This window comes from Strongylocentrotus purpuratus, unplaced genomic scaffold (assembly GCF_000002235.5).
Source record: "Strongylocentrotus purpuratus isolate Spur 01 unplaced genomic scaffold, Spur_5.0 spur5_scaffold_12, whole genome shotgun sequence".
Lineage (NCBI taxonomy): Eukaryota > Metazoa > Echinodermata > Echinoidea > Camarodonta > Strongylocentrotidae > Strongylocentrotus > Strongylocentrotus purpuratus.
This window is the reverse complement of record NW_022145597.1, coordinates 7,132,261-7,154,630: the sequence shown is the minus strand read 5'-3', so window position 1 is coordinate 7,154,630 and position 22,370 is coordinate 7,132,261. Positions and strand designations below refer to the sequence as shown.

General features: G+C 36.9%; 1 protein-coding gene across 1 annotated transcript in view; it reads left to right on the top strand.

Annotated features, from left to right (window-relative positions):
* Positions 1-22,370, top strand: part of LOC105438843 — an 86,535-nt gene that overhangs the window by 27,144 nt on the left and 37,021 nt on the right. The window contains exons 10-13 of the mRNA XM_030981722.1: positions 255-425; positions 5,508-5,681; positions 6,201-6,371; positions 7,913-8,083. Coding sequence (XP_030837582.1) covers positions 255-425; positions 5,508-5,681; positions 6,201-6,371; positions 7,913-8,083 — 687 coding nt within the window. The remainder of the gene's footprint in view (positions 1-254; positions 426-5,507; positions 5,682-6,200; positions 6,372-7,912; positions 8,084-22,370) is intronic.

The following is a 22,370-nucleotide window of genomic DNA, read 5'->3' as shown; positions in this document are numbered from 1 at the left end:
ACCAGCCCCAATATGTAATTGGATCATCGTCATATAGCAACACCCTTACCACATTTAGATATTGCGATGGCAAGGCTCAAAATCTTTAATTTTAGAAATTGACCTCTGTGACCTTTGACCATTGACCTATTTACCGATCAGATCTGTCCAAAGTGTTGCTACTACCTACAGTAGTTCTTTGTGCTAACTATGCGGGTGATGTCATGGCATGCCTTCAGGGGTTTTCATATACCGGCATCTATTCTTTTCAACAGGTACAAAGGACGTTGACTTTTGGCTCTAGCATTGGACCATTAACGATAGATATGATAGATGCACTTTGCCATCGAACGTGTGTCCTTCAGTTGGCAGTGTGTAAGAAAGGCGTAAAGATTGCAGGTGAAGAATGTTTTCCAGCCCTTCATGGCCGAGAGGTGGATTCAAAGGTGAGTGAAGCAACAAGCAGTTTTCATATATTTTCATCCCCATCCCCCCTCTCTCTTTCTCTCTCTCTCTCAAACTTGTATCTCTTCGATTCCTTGACCAAAAGTTCCATTTCTTGCCTACTTTCTTTTCCCATTCCCTTATATTTTCACAATTTCTCTTTACTCCCCTGATCTCTGTGCTCTCTTTATAATTAAATGCCCTTTAACAGGAATATATATAATTTTGCTAGAAAGTCAACATTTTTGCCATTGACTTTTCAGATCGGGCAATAATATTTGTTCATTGGTTTACTGTATAATATTATATACCTCACTTAAGAAATCCATCCATCTGATTGGTCAAAATTGGTGTCGTGATTTTAGCCATTCCCGTCAAGAAACAAAAAATGCCAAAACCGTTTAATAGTCCCAAGAGTAAAATCCCTCTGGTTACCGGGAAAATAATAACATTTTGCTGCAATACCCATCGGTGTACGTGTTAAAATGTTCTTTGAGCGAGCGGGGACACCATACAGTGCTTTTTGTCTGCGATTCCCAACTGATCGAAAATTTCAGTAATTTTTCCGGCAAAGATAAACAGACAGTTTCTCAGATTTTCTGTGATGTTTTAACCAATCTTTACTCAACAAAAGGATAAGGTAAGAATTATTGGTAGATTTTTGTGTCAATTCGGTATATAAAAGGGATATCGACTGCTTTAATATTCGAGGACTGGCTTTTTTTATACGCTCAAGGGAAATTTGCATCTGCTGCTATCACCCTAAGGCGCGCCTGAGTGGGTGGCGCGCCGAGGGGTGATAGCAGCAGATGCAAATTTCCCTTGAGCGTATAAAAGCAGCCAGTCCTCTTGTAGCGGTCGATATCTCTATATTATTGACCGGCAAATTACAGCCAAAATACCATTGACTTTTCTGAGCGGTCAATAATATTTTTTTCCCCTGTACTTTTGTTGGCTGATCCATCATCACAGCTCGAGAGCTGAATTACAAATGATTTTACAATAAAAAGTGCATGAACTAATTACAAATGGCGTAAAACATAAACAAAATATTTCCTCATTATAATAATAAAAGGAATATTACATAAGAACAGGAAAAATGTATCTGTCCCAAATTAAGCTTGAAAGGGAAGTAGAAAAGGAGAAGCTGAGTTCTTAAATAATAATTACCCGGTAAGTATACATAATCAAGATAAATGTTGTAGATAACAAAAATAGTTTGAGGAAGTAACATATTGTATTGAAAGTGTGATGGTAACAAATTGAAATCATAATAGAAGAGGGGCTAATCGACCGTCGACAGTTTTTGGCTGGTCCGTTGGATGCATGGTAAAATCCCTTTAAAATACATTGCATAATAGCATATCACATATCCCACACATACCATAAAATGCCAGAGTCACTGAAGAACCACATTTGCAATGGAAAATATATCCTTAAATATCACATTTTAGCGATGTAATCGGCGGTCTCGCTACCCGAATCTGAAAAATCGAGTATCCTACGCGTGTCTGTAAGGAATATGGGTACCATAAAATGAGCTTTATTTCAAGTATTTTTCAGATTTAGAGCCCAATTTTGTGTGAGTCACAAGCTCAAAAGTATCTCATCGCATGTATTAAATCAATGCAGCCGGACACCGCAGCGCACACCTGATATCTCTGTTTCTTTTTTTTCTGGGATTCTTTTTTTGTTTAAATAATAATAATATTTACTTCATGATTTGAACAAGAAATGATAATAAGTGGCCGAAAACCCCCTCCTTTACTCTACATTTAAACAAAATAAATAATGTTAATTAATTGTTATCGAGTATTGTTATCACCAGACTATAACTTTGGAATTATACTCAAGACATGACAGAAAACTCTTGAACCTCATCCTACAGTGAATTGAGCAAGGAGACAAGAAAAGGGATTGGGCTCTTTTTGTATTTATCAGTTCTTCGCGTGCGCGTACCCAGGCTTTGCCTTTGAGGGGGTAGCCAATCTCGAAATCTATCGTCTTTTACGAGGGTTTGGGCAAACTTAGTGCATAATTGCTTTCTTCTGTCTTGCAAGTTTTTTAAGTTGGTTATAGTGCTGTAGCTTGGAACCCAAAACCCGCACCTGACCCGGCCCGTCAATTTTCCAAATTTATAAACGGGACCAGGAAAGGTTCGGTAACCCGAACAGAGTTGGACTGAAATAATATTGACTTTTATTAGGCTATTAAAAGGCTACTAGTTCTACAACACATCTTGTGAAACCTACTGAGCTTGTTTAGAGGACACACACTGCTACATTTTTTATCTTGCTGTGGTCTAGACATGCCATGTGCCCCAACTCCCAGCCGGGATTCAAGACAGTTACAATAAGTCCCAAGTCAACGTACATTATCATCCCTTAATCTAGACCACTCCTTTAGATGGAGCATAAGGCTAGGCATCCAAATACTGATGTCCCTGTCAGAGTGCCCATCTCACATGCTCTACTATGATGGGTCCGTTTGTCTGTCCATTAAAAACAAGCACATGCTATATACACTCAGATGGGCGCCAGATGTCTCGCTTGCATTTATCAATCTTTGATATGCAAGGAATGTCTGCGTTTTTGTTTTTTAAATGCTATGGGGGAACTGAGAATGAGCGAAAGTTGATAGTGAAAGAGATTAAAGAGATGTGAATGAATTTTGCGGAGGGATCAAGAAACAAAATCAAAGAAATTTAAGAAAGAAAAGAAAACATGCAAAAACTGCATAAAAGTACAAGTTCACTCCAAAAATAACTTACTTTCAATAGAAGCAGAAATTTACGGGGGTTTTTTACTCACACAAAGTTGCTAAATATTGATTTTCAGGTCATCACAACACATCAGTTTCCATGAAAAATTGGCTTCTATTAAGAGAATACTTGATACATTTCCGACTTTCTCAGCGAGTGTTGGATGGCCGCCATACTGCACAGCTCCCGCTACGAAAAAGTGGTTAACTTCCTTGCCTAGTAATATAATAGTATAGTCTAATGGAGGTAACTTGTTCTGATGTATATTGGCCAGTTGTACCCTGCGAGGGGATGCTACGTTTTGCGTTGACTTGTTCGCGAAGGGTTCGTCATTGTGTATAGATCATTCATTGTCTGAAAGCTAGGGAACAAACGGCCTTTGTCTTCCGTGTGACTTTCTGTCACGCTCTAACGACCATTAAGGCCCTATACCGCATCTTCGGCAGTCCGAGAAGAACACACGTTGATTAAATTCTAGGTTCAAAGGTTCAAAGGTTCAATCTACTTACAGTTTGATGTATTTCATTTACAGGTTTGTGTATAAGGTCGGGGGTGGGGTTGGATAGTGTCTATACACAAACATACTTGGTTCAAAATCTACAAGTACAGCAATTACCATCATCTATGACATTTTCTTTTCTCCATATGATCTGATAGGATAGGGTCATAATCCTATGGATGCATTTCCTTGAACAGTCGATACCTTTGTAGCACTAAGTTGAAACGAAACAAACAAATGGTAATAACTTGCCATAAATCGTTTAGGGCTATTCATATGGTGCGATTAATAACACTAACCTGGATTACCATTGCATTTCCCAGTCATGACTGTGTGTTTTCCTTTCTTTTGTTTTGTTTTGTTTGTTTTGAGAGGGGGGGGGGGGTTGTACAAAGTACCACTTAATTACCAACTGAAGGGTTTCCACTATCAATTATCCTACTTCATGACTTGTTGGCGTACAGCGTATTTGATTGCATTTCCACAAATTCACACGTTCAAGGTTGTTGAACACATAAAATCATACCATTACTCTACCAACAAAACAGACTTTATAACTAAATGATGACCAGTCAGCTTCCTCTTGTCGGGAGAAGTTTCTCTGTGTTTGGATTACAGCATTCCAGCTGTATTTTTAAGAGTTGATTTTGTAAATGTTTGCGTTCATTATATACACGCATGTATATACATTTTACACAGAAAAAAAAATGCACCTACTAAACAGTTACCGAATATTTTGCTCTTTAGATTTCTTTTTACCGACTTTCTCCCTCCCCCCTCTCTAACCAGAACCCTGGATCATCTTCTATAATTATGTGAATGCTTGATGTGACAGTACAGACTATGTTAAAGTAGATATTTATTGATTTTAAAAACTAACTTTATTTTCAAGGTTATCCAAATTCAATGCTTGGAAACGTTTGAAGTAATGATTATTATAAATTACAAAACGCTTAAATACAGCCCGGCATAGCACCTGAAGAGCTCTCCGAACGCTGCTGAGATGTGTGACAGTTTGGACATGATTTGCACAAGCAGACGATGTCCCATGACATTTCACACATTTTCAGTGCCTGTGTTTTCATCTTCTCTTGAGTTCTTCCTCTTACTTCACTACCGTCAGGCTAAATGTATAATCGATTGCCTCACTCTAAACCTCGCACATGGTTTTATTTTGATGACAAATGCAGCGATACAAAAATAAGGAATTTGTCGCTTGTAAACAAAATAAGACGCCATTGTATATTTAGCTACACACACCACGGTATGTTCAGCGTTTCAAGAGGGAACAAACGCCGTCCTTAATATCATTCTGGGGGTTTTTAAATTTGAAAGTCTGGTTTCTTTGATTGTTAATTAACCCCTATCCTGTGTATTTACAAGCAAAAGATTTTAGTTATCAGAATCGGGTCATATCCCCTTTTGAATGGTTTGACATGTCATTACATTTATATACACTAAACTAATTATAATTTGACAAATAAGAGCTTTGCAATTATGTTCATTCTTTATGGGATGTCGTCTGCTTGGGCAGTATTGGTCTATATAGTGACGTCATTAAAACATCGTTATTTTTCCGGCGAATCTCTCGTATATATCCCAGCTGCTACAGAGGTGGTTGTATTTGTATTTTCATAAATCACCCGATGTGTAGTTGACCTAAAACTTGTACGATGGCCCATATGTTAGCTTACCAGTTTCTAGTGATACATTAGTTGACATATTTGTGATTTTCTTTGAATTTCACCTTTAAGGGTTACATTAATTTCCCTATATCACGCTTCATGATTAATGTATGTTATCCTTTTGTATTTCCATGCACAGATTCAGAGGTTTAAGGTTAATAACATTTTGAACCTACGCAATGATCAATCAGCATCCTCCTGTCTGGGGAAGTTTCTCTGTCTCCTGCCTCATCTTAGAGACCTGGACATTTGCTCATATGCCCTTCATGATGATTTCTACAAAGAGATTGCTGATCGAGCTTCTTCATCTCGGGTATAATTTATCTTTAAAAAAAGAAGTAGATAAAAAGAGATGGGAGATATTTGTTTCTTTTTTAAAACCTGAGGTTGCGGGATAGGGATATGAATAAATTAGCGAAAATATTCTTGACACTTTTTCCATGAATGACACTTTGTCACCAATCAGACGTTTCTATAAATAAATGATAACCAATCAGCTTCCTCTTGTTTGGAGAAGTTTCTCTGTTTCTGGATTAGAGCATTCCAGCTGTATTTTTGAGAGTTGACTTGTTATATGTATGTGTTCTTTATATATACATTTTACACAGAAAATAAAGCAAACCAACCAAACAGTTATCAAGTGTTTTGCTCTCTAGATTTCTTTTTACAGACTTTCTCCCCCCCCCCCCTTCCTCAAACCAGAACCCTGGATCATCTGATGGAGTTACGTGAATGCTTAATGTGACAGTACAGACTATAATAAGGATTCCATTATTTCCCCATATCATGTTTCATGATTTATGTATGTTATTCTTTTTATTTCCATGCACAGATTCACATGTTTAAGGTTCACAATTTGAAGCTACGCAATAATCAATCAGCATCCTCCTGTCTGGGGAAGTTTCTCTGTCTCCTGCCTCATCTTGCAGACCTGTATATTGACTCCTGTTTCTTTCATGGTAATTTCTACAAAGAGATTGCTGATCGAGCTTCTTCATCTCGGGTAAAAATTTATTTTAAATAAGAAGCAGATAAAAAGAGATGGGAGATATTTGTTTCTTTTCAGTACAATTTCAAGCTCGTCGAGTTTGTTGTACATTAATCGCATATTACTCAGGTAAATGGAGGGTAGATTGTAGCAGTTTTCATTGTTGCCGACGTACTCACTATACCCTTTGAAATAGGCACCATGTTCGAGCGATTAATATGTGTTATTTTTGGCTCAAATGAAGGCCCTCGCGTCTTAACAGCTGTCTCTATTTGTCGGGTTTAAGAGGTTCCAGCACGACAGCCCCTGTACCTCAGGAGGCCATTTTGCTTGGCAACTGCTAAAGCGTCCGCTGTTAAGGGTACTTTATTGCTCTTACGTAACGCGTAGAGCTGATTAACGAAGTACTTTACTTGTGAAGGGTTCGTCATTGTGTATAGATCATTCATTGTCTGAAAGGGAACAAACGGCCTTTGTCTGCCGTGCGACTTTCTTTCATGCTCTAACAACCATTAAGGCCCTACCGCATCTTGGGCAGTCCGAGAGGAACACACGTTAATTAAATTATAAAGGTTCAATCTACTTACAGTTTGATATATTTCATTTTACAGGATTGTGTATAAGCTCGGGGGGAGGGGGTTGGATAGTGTTCAAAATCTACAAGTACAGCAATTACCATCATCTATGACATTTTCTTTGCTCCATATGATCTGATAGGATAGGGTCATAATCCTATGGATGCATTCCCTTGAACACAATACCTTTGTAGCACTCAGTTGAAACAAAACGAACAAATGGTACTAAATTGCCATAAATCGTTTAATGGTGCAATTAATAACACTAACCTGTATACAGTAGGCTTGCGGGTAAACCATGTGAGAGAGAGGGAGGATTGAGGGGTCCTGAAAAGGACTCTCTGTAATCTTTCTTGAGGGTGTGTAGTCCTGAAAAAGACTGTTGGTTATCTTTCTTAGCTTATAGTTCTAAGGAGAACTATAGCGCTTGGAGAGGATGGATGGCGGGAGTGGCTCGACGTTTCAAACAGATTGACTATCCGTCGTCTGGACGACGGATAGTCAACCTGTTTGAACTTTTCTTTTTAAACCTGAGGTTGCGGGATAGGGATATGAATAAATTAGCGAAAATATTCTGGACACTTTTTCCATTAAATGACACTTTGTCACCAATCAGATGTTTCTATAACTAAATGATAACCAATCAGCTTCCTCTTGTTTGGAGAAGTTTCTCTGTTTCTGGATTAGAGCATTCCAGCTGTATTTTTAAGAGTTGACTTTTTATATGTATGACTTCTTTATATATACATTTTACAGAAAATAAAACAAACCAACCAAACAGTTACCGTGTGTTTTGCTCATTAGATTTATTTTTACAGACTTTCTCCCCCCCCCCCCCTTCCTCAAACCAGAACCCTGGATCATCTTCTGTAATTATGTGAATGCTTAATGTGACAGTACAGACTATAATAAGGATTCCATTATTTCCCCATATCATGTTTCATGATTTATGTATGTTATTCTTTGTATTTCCATGCACAGATTCAGATGTTTATGGTTTACAATTTGAAGCTCCGCAATGATCAATCAGCATCCTCCTGTCTGGGGAAGTTTCTCTGTCTCCTGCCTCATCTTACAGACCTGTATATTGAGTCCTGTTTCTTTCATGATAATTTCTACGAAGAGATTGCTGATCGAGCTTCTTCATCTCAGGTAAAATTTATTTTAAATAAGAAGCAGATAAAAAGAGATGGGAGATATTTGTTTCTTTTCATGCCTCGCAACGAAGTAGCCGGAGGCATTATGTTTTCAGGTTGCCCGTCCGTCCGTATTTCCCATTCTCGTGATCGCGTTATCTCAAGAATCGATGGATGGATTCCAGCCAAACTTTGGTCATGTATATATCTTGCAGAGCCAATGAACTGATCAGATTTTGGGGTCATGAGGTCAAAGGTCATCATTACGTACCTGTTGATGCTTAAAGTGCTTTTGTAGCAATTGCACAATAAAAAATACAAAAGAAACAACAGAAAATTATGATTGCAATGAAAACAGATTTGTATTGCAGGAAATATATTAACTCTGGCTTATGCTGTCCTTAGAACATTTTCAAAGCTGATAGAAAAGAATTAATTTCATATAGACAAACTATTGTATGAAGAAAATAAACATTCTCGCTGACTGCATGACCTTACATGACGATGTATATCACCTTTATATTAAAGATAAACTCCAGTACTGGTAAAAAAAAAGAAATTAATTCTCACAGAATCAAACGAAACTTACACTGAATGTTCAAGATTATAAATAAATGACATGTGCCAAACAATTTTGGAAGAAAATGTATACTGGCTGAGTAATGAGCATAGAAAGACAAGGAAACCAAGGTAGTACCATCCCCGACACCATGTGTGTTGTCCCATATATAGCTTTCTATGTGAGTGTTTGTTACTTTACCAAGACTCGGTCAAATTTATTATGATTTTGATGACTCCAGAACCTTGCTACACCAATACTTACATGCTCCATGATCAACTGTTTCTGATCCTTTCACACCTTTTCTTTCACAATGCAATCGCATTACCAGTACTAAAGTTTATCTTTAACAACCATATGAATAACATCAATCCTTGTGACAAATAGTACTATTTTAATCTCCACAAAGGTACCTCGAATAGACAGTTGCAGATATCAGCAGCAATAGTTTTAACTACTGGCTGTCACTTTGATAGGAGCATTATCATTTGTGTCATTTCAAATATTCTTATTGTATCCATTGAATGTAATTTACAAAATGTAGATTTCATTCATTAAAGCATAAGCATATTGATTAGATATTAAAGCTTTAAAAATCTGTGATAATTTTATTCTGTAAGTAATGTTTGTCACTCAACAAGAGAAAGGGGGGGGGGGGGGATGAATGGATAAGATTGTACGCTAGCGCATGGTGGTAATTATGAAATGATGATAAAGGGCAATGATGTGATTCAATGATGGTGTTTTTGTTTGATGGTGAGTATTCAAACATCCTAGCAATTCTTTTTGTTATAAGTTAGTGTTTATTTATTTGTGTACTTTATTATTTATTTAATTTGTTGTGGGGGAAGGGTGGGGGGAGATGGGCGTTTCAAGAAAAAACAAAATAACTTTGAAAGGGGCGGAAATCAAAGCATCGTGATGGGATCGTCGTATGTTTATGAGAGAGAGTATATGAACTGAATAAGGGCACATACTTGTAAGCAGATATGGTAAGAAAATTATAGAAAAGAGGGCACATAACAAAAATGAAAAGGGGCACTTCTAAGAAGAAAACATAAGCAGAAATAACAAGAGGAACTTAAAAACAAAGTGAAACAAGACAAATTACATGAAGGAAAAGTGCACTTGTAATAAATAAAAAGGCATGTTAATCATATGTAAATGGTACTTTAAAGGAAAAAACAGGCCGTGGGCCATTGTGCCTCCCCCCCCCACCTTTGGTATTGATCATGCCTAGCTGGTATTAGCTATGATGATTTAAACAAAAAATTGCCATTAATTTTGAATAGAATTCTTCATTTTCCGATGCATGATCAAATTGAAGTTAGCCGACACTTATGCATGTAAAGCCATTGAATGCTGAACATAGCATATCAATAATGGAGTGTAGGATAACATTAATCACATTCTAACTTAAAATAGACTTTAAAGCTTTAATCAATTTTATTTATTTCATGAAACTGGTCCTAAAAGTGAAATCAAGGGCCCTTACATTCGATCTGATCGATTTTAAGATTTAAAATCGATTTGTAAAGGGAACCCCACTTTGCGTGTCCAATATGTTTTGTATATATCTTTTGAACATCGTTTGTAATTCTGAATGTTGTTTTTAAAATATTTGAAAAAATGGTTGAACCAATAAAGGAAAAAGATAAATTTTAAGGCTTGATGAAACACCCCCCTGGATTAGGCCTGATTCATCACTGGTTTTACTGAACTCGGGTTTGAGTAGGGAAAACGAGCGGGGACCGGGTACCCGAAAATTCAAGTCAATGGCGACTACAGTGCATTGGCCTTGATGGACATTTTGTAGGTTTTCCCGGCCAATTTTGTCAAAGCAGCGATCAATTTCACTAACTTGCATTCATGTTCGAGCAAATTTTCTCCACTCGTTGCTTTCCTGTTTCATTTTTAAACTTTTTGCATTCAATTTCGTTTCGAGTCACCGAATTTTCGAAACAAGCACATTCAAATTAACGTTTGGTTCAGTCAATTTGGAAATGCGTTAGCGTCAATCAATTTCGCCAAAGTTGAGTGGGAGGACAATTCTTTGGCGAATTGCGGTTTCATTTTCGTCTATGGGCAACCTCTTTCGCAATCGGGTCATTCAAATTAAAACTAGACCTCATAATTATTGTATGAGGCTCGATGTTTATTCGGATATTCACTTTTTCATGTTCATTTGTTTATTCTTTTTCTCTATTATCTTTTCTGACATGATTTCACATTATACAATCTTCTTATTTGTCTGATATATTTATATTGCATTCAATATTTTCTCTTTCTGTCGATCTTTATTTTTGATGAAACATTTCTTTATACAGTCATGTCTTCATATCTTTCATTATAAATGAGGTTATTTTTTAAATGTTTTTTTTTATCAATCTGGATTGAGTGGGTAATCTTTTTTTCTTTTCATTTCACATATTTTTCTTTATTCATCATTGTATTTTGTTTCCATCATGGCCATGTCTAAAGCTCAACTCTACCGCTGTCCAGGATCTGTGTATAATTATATAGCTTGTTCTTACAAGAAGAAGAGAAGTCACAAATTGTGCGCCTTCTCTGGGGACAGTTACCTGTGTAATGACAGATATCTGCTAACGAATACGCATAATCATTCCTACAAGTAAACTTAGCATTAAATTATTCAAACAGAAGTATATTAAGGGACAAAACATCAAATGAAAAGCAATGCACAAATGTCACATATGGATGCCTAATCAGGAAATTGAATGCTCGAATACATACCACCGTCTGTCCGGCGCGAATTTAAATGCTCTTTGCACGCTTTTCTAAATTGAATGCTCGTTTTGCACTTCTCCGTGACAAGAGTATGAAATCGCATGCTACTATAAAATCAAATTGATTGACGCAATTAGCTTTTTGAATGTTGATCTACATAGTCATTCAATTTCGCACGAACTTGAATGAACGTAACGTTAATTCGGATGCTAAGTTTACGAAGTTGGGCGGGAAAACCTATGTTAAAACGAATAACTGAATGCCCACCTACGTATACACCACCTGCACTAAGTCACTGACAAGGGGGCTAAGGATGCGGGGAAGCAGCAAGTAGATCAAACTATTAAAGTTGCACAAACTTGCATGATTTGCATTCACTGAAATTATAATTGCGAGCACAATAACATTGATTCTCCATGCCATATTTTCTGTTCGCCTACTCCAGATATACATTTTTCACTCCAGGTGTACCACTAGATAAACTCAACAACCTCCATCAACAAAAAACAAAGTTCCCAAGATTATCACTCCACATAAACACGCACACAATCAGATTCTTTCATTTGCCCTATCACCATAACAAGACTACCGTAAGAAGGGACTCCACCCCTACAAATGAAAACGTCTAATCATGGATAGTTTGCCTACTACTTGCCAGGCGGGCTGGTAACCCAGGTTACAAAAACATGTGTAAATAAATGTGGGAATCATTGAAATTTTAAGTGACCGTTGAAAACTTGGTAATTCAAACTACTTCTGTTTTCTTTTAGATGTCTACAATCATAGCTTCTTTTAAAGTCCCTCTAACGTTATTCCCCACTAATAATTTTTATAAATACTTATAAATACTTTGCTGTTGGAAAGCAAAAACATTTTACTTTAAATTCATTCATGGATTGCGGCTTCGCAATCAAATATTAAAAAAAAAAAAAAAAAAATTAAAAGCAAACCCGTTTCATTCGCCAAGTTGTGCCCCCATCCCCCCCTGACGTTCGAGGCCGTCAGCGTAGCTCGTTTGATTGAGCGAGCTGATGAGTCATCGATCCCCATCCATATTCGGCCAATAGTGCGAGTGCACCTCTTCAGACATCTCAACATGCCCCTGCTACACTACAGTCACCTACCTTCTCCGCAGCATACACAGTTACAGCAGAGCAGCATATCCCTGTTGTCGAATTTACACCTAGATATGACCAATGCCCTAGATACCTCAGCAGAAATATCAACAACCTTATCGAGATACCGCGAGTATGCATCAATTCTGCTGGACAGGACTCGCTCAAACTCTGCACTGCCAATTTCAGGTCATTGAGAAATAAGTCAGCAGCAGTAATGGACTACGTTTGTGACAGCAATGCCGACCTGTACGCTATAACCGAAACGTGGCTTACAGAGAATGACGCAGCAGTCATCAATGACATCGTCCCTACAGGTCACAAATTCCTACACCATCCGCGTGCTGGTCGTCGCGGCGGAGCTGGTGAGACAAAGTCATTTGAATTTGCTGAATATCATGTCACCTTTGGATCGTTTCAGCTCAGACTTTTCAATCTTTACAGACCACCTTACTCCGAGAATCACCGCGTTCCCATCTCCACGTTCTTATCTGAATTCAGCGAGTTTATACAACCACATCTGATGTCGAACATTCCTATTATTTTGACTGGAGACTATAACATTCATGTTGATGTTATTGATAATCCTGAGTCAAGATCGTTTAGAAATCTGTTAGAATCTATTGGATGTATTCAACATGTTAACGTAGCTACTCATGTACAAGGCCATACCTTAGATCTGATTATAACTCGTCAATCTGATGATATTGTATTGGGGCAACCTTGGTCAGACTCATTGGTGTCTGACCACATGTCTGTTTTCTGTACGCTTAAAGTTTGTAAACCTCCTTTGTCTGTAAATATGGTCTCCTTTCGCAAACTTTCCACTGTTAAGTTCGATGCACTTAATAATGACCTCGCTTCAAGTGAGCTTTGTTTAAACCCTCCTGATTCTCTTGATGACTTAGCCTCATCTTATAATTCTACTTTACGGTCTATTCTAGATAAACATGCTCCACTGTGTTCAAAAAAGGTAAATAATCGCCCCAGAGTGCCATGGTTTACTGATGATATAAGAATGGAAAAGAAGAAGAGAAGGAAGGCAGAAAAGAAATGGAGGAAATCTCAGTCTGTCTCTGACCACAATGCATTTAAGTTAGCTCGAAACAAGATGTTGTTTGTAATGAATAATGCTCGTACTAAGTATTATACCGACTGTATTACTGACAATAGCTCAAATCAAAGGAAACTCTTTGATGTAACAAAGTCCTTGTTGAACATGACAAAAAGTGATTCTGTCATACCTCCTAGTGTTGATAACCATGATTTTGTCAATGGACTTGGTGACTTTTTTGAACAAAAGGTAGTCAAAATTCACTGTGATATCGAATCAGTGTTACATGAAGAGGATATCAGTGTTGATAATTCCTTGGAATACTCATCCTCATCCAATCCACCCAAGTTTGCAAATTTCATGCCGTTATCCCAAAGTGATGTTCGGAAACTTGTAATGAACCTCAGTAAGAAATCATGTTCCCTCGATCCAATGCCAACAAGATTGGTTGTTGAATGTTTAGATACCTTACTACCTGTGCTTACACAAATCATAAATTTGTCATTACATAATGGCAAGTTTCATTCAGGTTGGAAACTTGCCTTGGTTAGACCTATTCCAAAGAAACCCAATTCTGAAATGAACTTCAGCAACTTCAGGCCAATAAGTAATCTCCAATATGTGTCGAAGTTGGTTGAAGGGGCAGCCACTGCTCAAATTCAGGATCACCTCCTTCGTAACAACCTTTTCCCTTTAACACAATCGGCGTATAGAAAGTATCACAGTACAGAAACCGCTTTACTAAGAGTTAAGAATGACCTACTTATGGCAATGGACCAGCAGAAAGTTACATTTTTTGTACTTTTAGATCTCAGTGCCGCCTTCGACACTGTCGATCATAATATACTAGCTGAAATACTACAGTCTGATTTTGGGATTACAGATTCTGTTTTATCTTGGGTACAGTCTTACCTGTGCGATAGGGAGCAACAAATATCAATTGGTAACACCACCTCAAAGAAATTCGATGTTAGATGGGGTATTCCTCAAGGCTCCAGGCTCGGACCCCTCCTTTTTTCCCTTTATTCGAGTCGCCTTTTTGCTATCATCAAAGCATACTCTCAGCACATATCTTGTCACTGCTATGCAGATGATACCCAGTTATACATTTCATGTAGCCCAGTCAGGGAACAAGAACAGTCCTGTGTTTCAGCTCTTGAACACTGTCTAAGGGATCTTCGTAGGTGGATGTTAAGCTGTAAGTTGAAACTCAACGACAGCAAAACTGAATTTCTTATTATTGGAACACCTAGGCAAGTGTCAAAACTTAATATAAATTGTATAACAGTCGGAAATACTGTAGTCGAGCAGTCTATGGTTGCAAAAAACCTTGGTGTCTGGTTTGACTCTCAGTTGAACATGGAGACCCATATATCCAAAACATGCAAAGCAGCCTTCTATCATCTGTACAACCTACGTCACATTCGGAAATACCTAACTCGCACATGTATCATTACATTAGTCCATGCCTTTATAACAAGCAAATTGGACTACTGTAATGGACTACTGTTTGGCTTACCAGAATCTCAGATATGTAAATTACAACGTGTACAAAATGCATGTGCCAAACTCATCTGCAATTCCCCCAAATTCTCTCATGTAACCCCACTACTTCATGATCTGCACTGGCTTCTAGTTCGCCAGAGAATCAAATTCAAAATACTCCTCCTTACTTATAAGGCACTCCATGGCTTGGCCCCCATTTATCTCAGTGAACTCCTGACGTTAAAATCACCCACCCAGTCCTACAGGCTCCGTAGTTCCCATGATACCATGCTCCTGAGTCTCCCACCTTGTAAAACAAAGGTTACTCTAGGTGACCGCGCCTTTGTTAGCGCTGCACCCAAACTCTGGAATAGTCTCCCTGCCACAATTAGACATGCATCATCAATCAATGTGTTTAAAAATAACCTGAAAACCTATCTGTTTCAGGAAAGTTTTACATAGACATTTTTATTGTAAAGCATACACAGGTCCCCCCTTAGCATCGATTTTAACTTTTAAATGTTTATTTGTATTGTTCCTTTTACTATCATTATGTCATGCGCAGTTGAGTATATGCATATAGAAACTGCGCATTATAAATTTACAATTATTATTATTATTATTACTATTTCTTATTTTTTTGGTCTTATCCTCAAGCGAGGTTTTATTTCCATAATAGTAATACATATTTACATTAATAACTCAATGATTGAGTGAAACATAACATAGGCTAAAAATTAAAGTATATTCAACAATTCTTCCAGCTTAGTATTATTTCCTTTGCTAACACATTCATATCATAAAAATAATCTTAGCAACGACTTGAATTAAAAAAATAAAGTGTGTGGGTAGTAAACAGAACCATTAACAATCTTCTTAACGTAACATTTATAAATTGCATATTGCGCATTATTTAAAATAATATTTAGAAGTGAATATTTCTTGTTTCAATATCCATACCTACAACTATTATCTTCTGGTCTATTTCTTTTTGGAATAGATTAAATATCAAATTACATATTATTTTCCAAAACAAAGTCACATCCTTGCAGTATAACATAAAATGAAATGTTGAGTCAACTTGTCCACAAGAGTTGCATACATTATTATTAACAATTTGCCATTTATATAAGTTTTCTTTTGAGGCAATAAACCTATGAATCATCTTGAATTTAAATTGTTTAACTTTATTATTACGAATTTGCTTTAATCTAAATAAAAATGCATCCTTCCAAACAAAGTTATTATCCAAATCTAAAAAGGAATTCCAAAAGTAAGTGATATTTGGTTCTCTTGACTTTTTACGTATTAACAAACGATAGTACCGGTAATCTTTCACTTTCATAACAAAAACATTCACTTTATCCCCTGTTTCTATTTCAATAATATTCGAAATATCACATTCTTGTTCAAATTCATAGCTTAATCTATCCAAACAAAACTGTAGAAATGCTTTCTTTAATTTCGTATATTTAAAATCAAATAAGAGCTGTTGTGCTTTCACTTTTGTATTTAGTATTGTAGAGTCATTCCAAATACCAATTGTAATCAAATTATGAATTTTCAATAAACCGGCCTCTTGCCATTTTCGATAAAACACTATTTTTTTCTTAAAGGTAATGTTACTATTTTTCCAAATAATTTCATTTGGAATATTTCTTACTTTAAACATATTAATGAATTTTAGTTCTGACCAAGTACAAAAACTTGGTAATTCAAACTACTTCTGTTTTCTTTTAGATCTCTAACGTTATTTCCCGCTAAAAATATTTATATTTACTTTGCTGTTGGAGAGCAAAAACAATTTACTTTAAATTCATTCATGGATTGCGGCTTCGCAATCAAATATTAAAAAAAATTCAATTTTAAAAGCAAACCTGTATCATTCGCCAAGTTGTGCCCCGGCCCTCCCCCTGACGTGCGAGGCCATCAGCGTAGCTCGCTTGATTGAGCAAGCTGATGAGTCATCGATCCCCATCCATATTCGGCCAATAGTGCAAGTGCTACTTTTCCTTTATATAGTGCGACTACTCTCGCCGGAATAGAGTGAGTAGATCAGCATTGACCATTGGTGTGTGTCGCGCACGCACTCTTGGTCTTTAGAGAGTTGAAGTTTGCAAGAGCACAAAGGTGTGAAAATGATCGCAACGTACATGATAATAATTTAATACATGTAAGCATGTCAATATTTTGAATTACAAAACAAATGCAAAACCAGGATTTTATGGGGACATGGTAATGTGATGAAACCAGAAACCCGATTACTCAAAACCTGGTTTCAGCATGACGGTTGGGGACCGGGCGGGAACACATTTCGACTCAGGCCTATTCTGGATTAGAGCATTCCAGCTGTATTTTTAATAGGTTGTTGATTTTTTAAAATATGTTTGTGTTATTTACATTTTACACAGAAAATAAAACTAACCAACCAAACATGTTTGCTTTTTTTTGTATACAATCTCTCCCTCTCCCCCCCCCCCCTTCCTCAAACCAGAACCCTGGATCATCTTCTGTTATTATGTGAATACTTAAAGGGCGCCTCTTATCAAAATGGGCTTAAAATTGGAAAAAAAAGACATATACCTGAGTTTTTGACGGAGATTCGGAATATGACAATGATTTTTCTTAGAAATCATCAATAAATCTAGAATCTAGATTTAAAAATGATGACTCAGACCCCTGAGAAAAAAGTCCAGTTTCGGAGCTGTATTGCGCAATAGCATATGACATCACTGAAGGAGACAAAATTGGCATTACACTCAACATAACATTAGCACTTGAATGGAGATACCCTAATATAACATACCAAAAATCAACTAAATCTTTAAAGAGATGGTTCATTGAAATGTGGAAAATGGGCAAATTACACCTCTACAGATTGCTGAGAACATTAACAAAATGAGCAAAGTACTTTTGAAGCCCTGATGTGAGGAATAAATTAAATGCAATTTTGTTACCCTTTCCTGAACCCACTCACTAAGTGAATTGACGGCGTTATTTTACATGCGAAACGATGACGTCACAATATGAACAACCTACATCACACATTCGGGACAATGTTGGATACCCATTGCAATTTTCAGGTATGGGTTAACGTTGCTTGTATATTTACCGCCAGTGGTGATATTTCCTCTTTTTTTGGCATTTTGAATGAGATACACTGAATAAATGATACTTTCTACAAATGTTTGTTTGATTTTTATATTTTTTTCGTCACATTTGAGCATAAAAAGCGGAAAACCAATCACATATTCTGAGGGCACTTCAGCGTGTATGTGTCTGATCTGGGAAGGCAAAGGACATTTCGCATGCTGACCTAACGACTCTTTTGGAGTAAAAAAGGCAATAAATTTACATAGAATTGTCCAGATATTCATTACAAAAATGTGTGATTAGGCTGATTAATTTACATTTTTGATAAATTAAGTCGTATAGGACCTGATAAACCGAGAGAAACAGATCAGTCCGGTTCGCGATTCACGGCTAGCTCGAGCGCCGGGCTACGGGCTAGGCTGGCTAGCAAGCTGCGCTAGATGTGATGCACGCATATAGAGGTCAGTGTATTGCACACATAATACATGCACAGAGTACGCACGCACAGCTATACCAGCTACGGGAAACTTGAACGCTACATCGACGATATATTCACTCGCTTTTTGGAAGTTATATACCATTTATCTAGACTAACGTCAGATTAAGAACCAAAACCATGCCATGGAGGAACCTTCTGTAGTATACTCAAGTATATTTTTTCGTCCATATCCATATTTCCAGGGGATTTTGATGAAGGTAAACAGCGTTAGGTATAAATGGGTACGGTACTCGAGAGTCAATGCAATACATGTGAATAGCATGCAAACTGCATCTCGCACCGTCGTCAATCATTTCAGCTGAGCGGCCCGCTGTTCATATTGTGACGTCACTCAAAAATCAGCTGACTTACGATGTTTTGGGGGCGTTGAGTGGGTTGATTTTTCGTCAAGTTCAATCAACTTTTATAAATTTCGCTCGAATGCACAAGTTACACAAATGTAATGATTTTACTCAGTGTAATTTTTCGATTGCAATGATACCAAATTCAGTCAAGTTTGAAATCAATAAACCATCTCTTTAACAATTGTTCAAATAATGCTCAGGATTTAGAAAGTCGTTATCTTTCTCACTGTTACGTTACGTTACTGTTACGTGTCAATTTTCTCATATTTTTTGGAGTATTTTTCCTAAGAACGAAGACATTAGTCTACATGCACATCCTCATAGGTTTCACGTCAAACCACTGCACAATACAAGTGCATACCGATGATGGGGTGTGGGCGAGCGCGCCCGCATGCGTGAAGTTAGCGACTGTAATCTTAGATCCTCATTAAATTCACGCAAGTAATTCACATTATGAATTGATGATGATCATTATGGTAGCTAACTTTAGGAGGCGCGCGCACCCCATAGCCGGTATGCACTCATATTGTGCAGCGGTTTGCCGTGAAACCTGTGAGAAAGTGTATGTATACTAATGTCTTCATTAATCAAAACTGCTATTATACAATGTAAGCAAATTTCTTGACATAATTTGGCATTTGTATTCATATTATATCATCTGTTTGATTTCCCCTTGTTAGTTCAAATAAAAAGTGAAATATTAACAATATTTCTTTGTGAAAAAAATCACTAATCAAGCTTTCCAGTGATGTTGGCGACATCGAAATTCTGACTTCAAAGGTAACGCACACCTGTAGATTCTATTTTGCAACCTTAGAAAACGGCAGCTGCTTGAAATAATTTGTTGCCAGTTGGGACTCCAGCTCTTAAAACTCCTTGGGCCAAAAAACCGAAGTGTTAAAAGATGCTTTGGATTAAAAATGTAAAAATACCTTTGTGGGATCAAAATGAACAGAGAAACGGGGATAATGGGACATAAATTGTTAAAATATGAACATTTGAAAGAACAAAAAATTACCTACAATTTTAGAAATTCTCCCAAATGACAATCAGTGCTTCTGTATGCAAGAACTAATATATGACATTTGTTATGCCCAAAATCCACTTAAAATCAAATTCTCAATCTGAATTTTGAAGAAAAAGAGAAATCCCATAAAAGCATCTGAAATATAAACAAAACAACAGCAGAGATGCCAACCGTTTTGTTTTTACCGTATTTGTTGTGGTTTTATTGCTTTTGTCACGGAGTTAGGCAAAAAAAAAAAATCATTTGGTTGTCCTCAATTGCTTTCCTGGAGTAGGGGCGGGTGGGCGGATTTTAATTTTTAATTTTTTTTTTTAAACTTCATTTTTTTGTGTGTCTTTTTTTGATTTTTTTCCCCCCCATTTTGATTTTTTAAAAAAAATAATTTTTTCCGTAAAAAAATATATCATTGGGATGTCAAGCATTTAAACAAACAAAGTCTATAAAACACTTTAATATGGTAAAAGACTAGTTTAATGTAAAATGAATATCAAGACCAACACAGAATGTATTTTTGGCTTTGGAATACAGCACCTTTTAAATCTCCATCGTACTATTTATAGCTACTTGCACCCTCTATGTAGCAAACAATGCCTGCTCGGTGACCATTGGTCCCCCATGATCCTCTTTATCTTACGTTAACTAAGAGCTGATTTGATGAGAGAACCACCTGTCCAGTGACCTTGCAGGCTGGTCTAATCCCTCCTGTAAACTAGTACAGATGGGCTTTAAAATGAGTTTAAGAATGCTCAGAACCTGATTTAAAAAATCGCAAGTTTAATAAATACCTAATTGCCTATTGAAAAGACCAAACTGGCAACGGGATGCATTTTGATACTTGAAAATGCATAAAATGCTATGTTCGGCATCTAAGATTGCTCCCCCCTCCCCCCAAAAAAAATGAATTAAAAAAAAAAAAAAATATGAGCGGCCCGAAAATGACAACCTGGTGGTCGAGGACAACCAAATGATTTTTTTTTTTTTTTTTTTTTTGGGGGGGGGGGGGGGGGGTGGGGCCTTCGGTAAACAACCAAAAGGTTACGGGAAACGATAAATAAGTACATTATAGTGTATGCTGCCTGTATGCAGCGCCGTACAGAGCTGTGTACGGAGGCTATGTGTACATAGCCTTCTTACACAGCTCTGTACAGCGCTGCATGTTGCACGCATTCACTCACATAGATAATAGATAAACAGAAACAGGATAAAGAACTAAACAGCTTGTTCGATTTGTTTTGAAGCATTATATTCAAAGACCCGGACAGCTTTATCTTTATTATCCATATAAATAACGTCTATAATCACTCTCAGATGGAAGATAATACCAATACGAAATACATTATGCAACGTCTAGACATAAAGGTCGAATATCAACTTTATTTTTCTCATTTTTCTTTACATTTCGAAGCGTTGCATGGGATCTTAATCCTGTTTTTTCTACATATATCAATGCCCCCATTTAAGCATACTTTGAATCTGGTCATGCTTCGAAAAGTTCGTGGCCTAGCATTTTGCTTCTGTTGATAATCAAATAAAGAAAGCACCCTTTATAGATCAGGGAGAGTGTGAAAAAAGCACACAGTAGGAGCAGTGCAATTTAAATATCAAGGGATGGATTAGTGTTAATTTCTAAAATGAAATGAAAGGGCTATTTTATTTTCAAGAGTCCTTTCACTTCATTTAAGAAATAACCTCTCTTTATATCTTAGAGACACTTTCTCTTGAAAGTCAAATAAACTCGAGAGCATCCTGGGGCTCTGCCCCGAACCCCCGGAAGGGGCTCTTCCAGGTTCCTAAAGCTATCCCATATTGTACGGATCCATTAGAAAGCAAAATAAGACCAATAAATAATTTTTGTATATATATGTATATATATATATATTTGTATATACATATATATAGTTCTCCTATGCAAACTTCCTTTGTGAAATGCATAATAAATTCGTTTTTGAGGGTTGGCAAATGAAAATAGATATACAGTAGAAACAGACCATGAATAAAGAAATAAAGAGCTTGTTCGACTTGTTTCGAAGCATTATCTTCATAAACCCGGACAGCTTAAACTGTATTATCCTTAAAAAATAACGTCGGAACTCACTCTGAGATGGAATAGAATACCAATACGAATTGCATTATGCAACGTCTAGACATAAAGGTCGAATCTCAACTTTATTTTTCTCATTCTTCTTTTACATTTTGAAGCGTTGCATGGGATCTTAATCCTGTTTTTTCTACATACATCAATGCCCCCATTTAAGCATACTTTGAATCTGGTCACGCTTCGAAAAGTTCATGGCCTAGCAATTTGTTTCTGTTGATGATCAAATAAAGAAAGCACCCTTTATAGATCAGGGAGAATGTGAAAAAAAGCACACAGTAGGA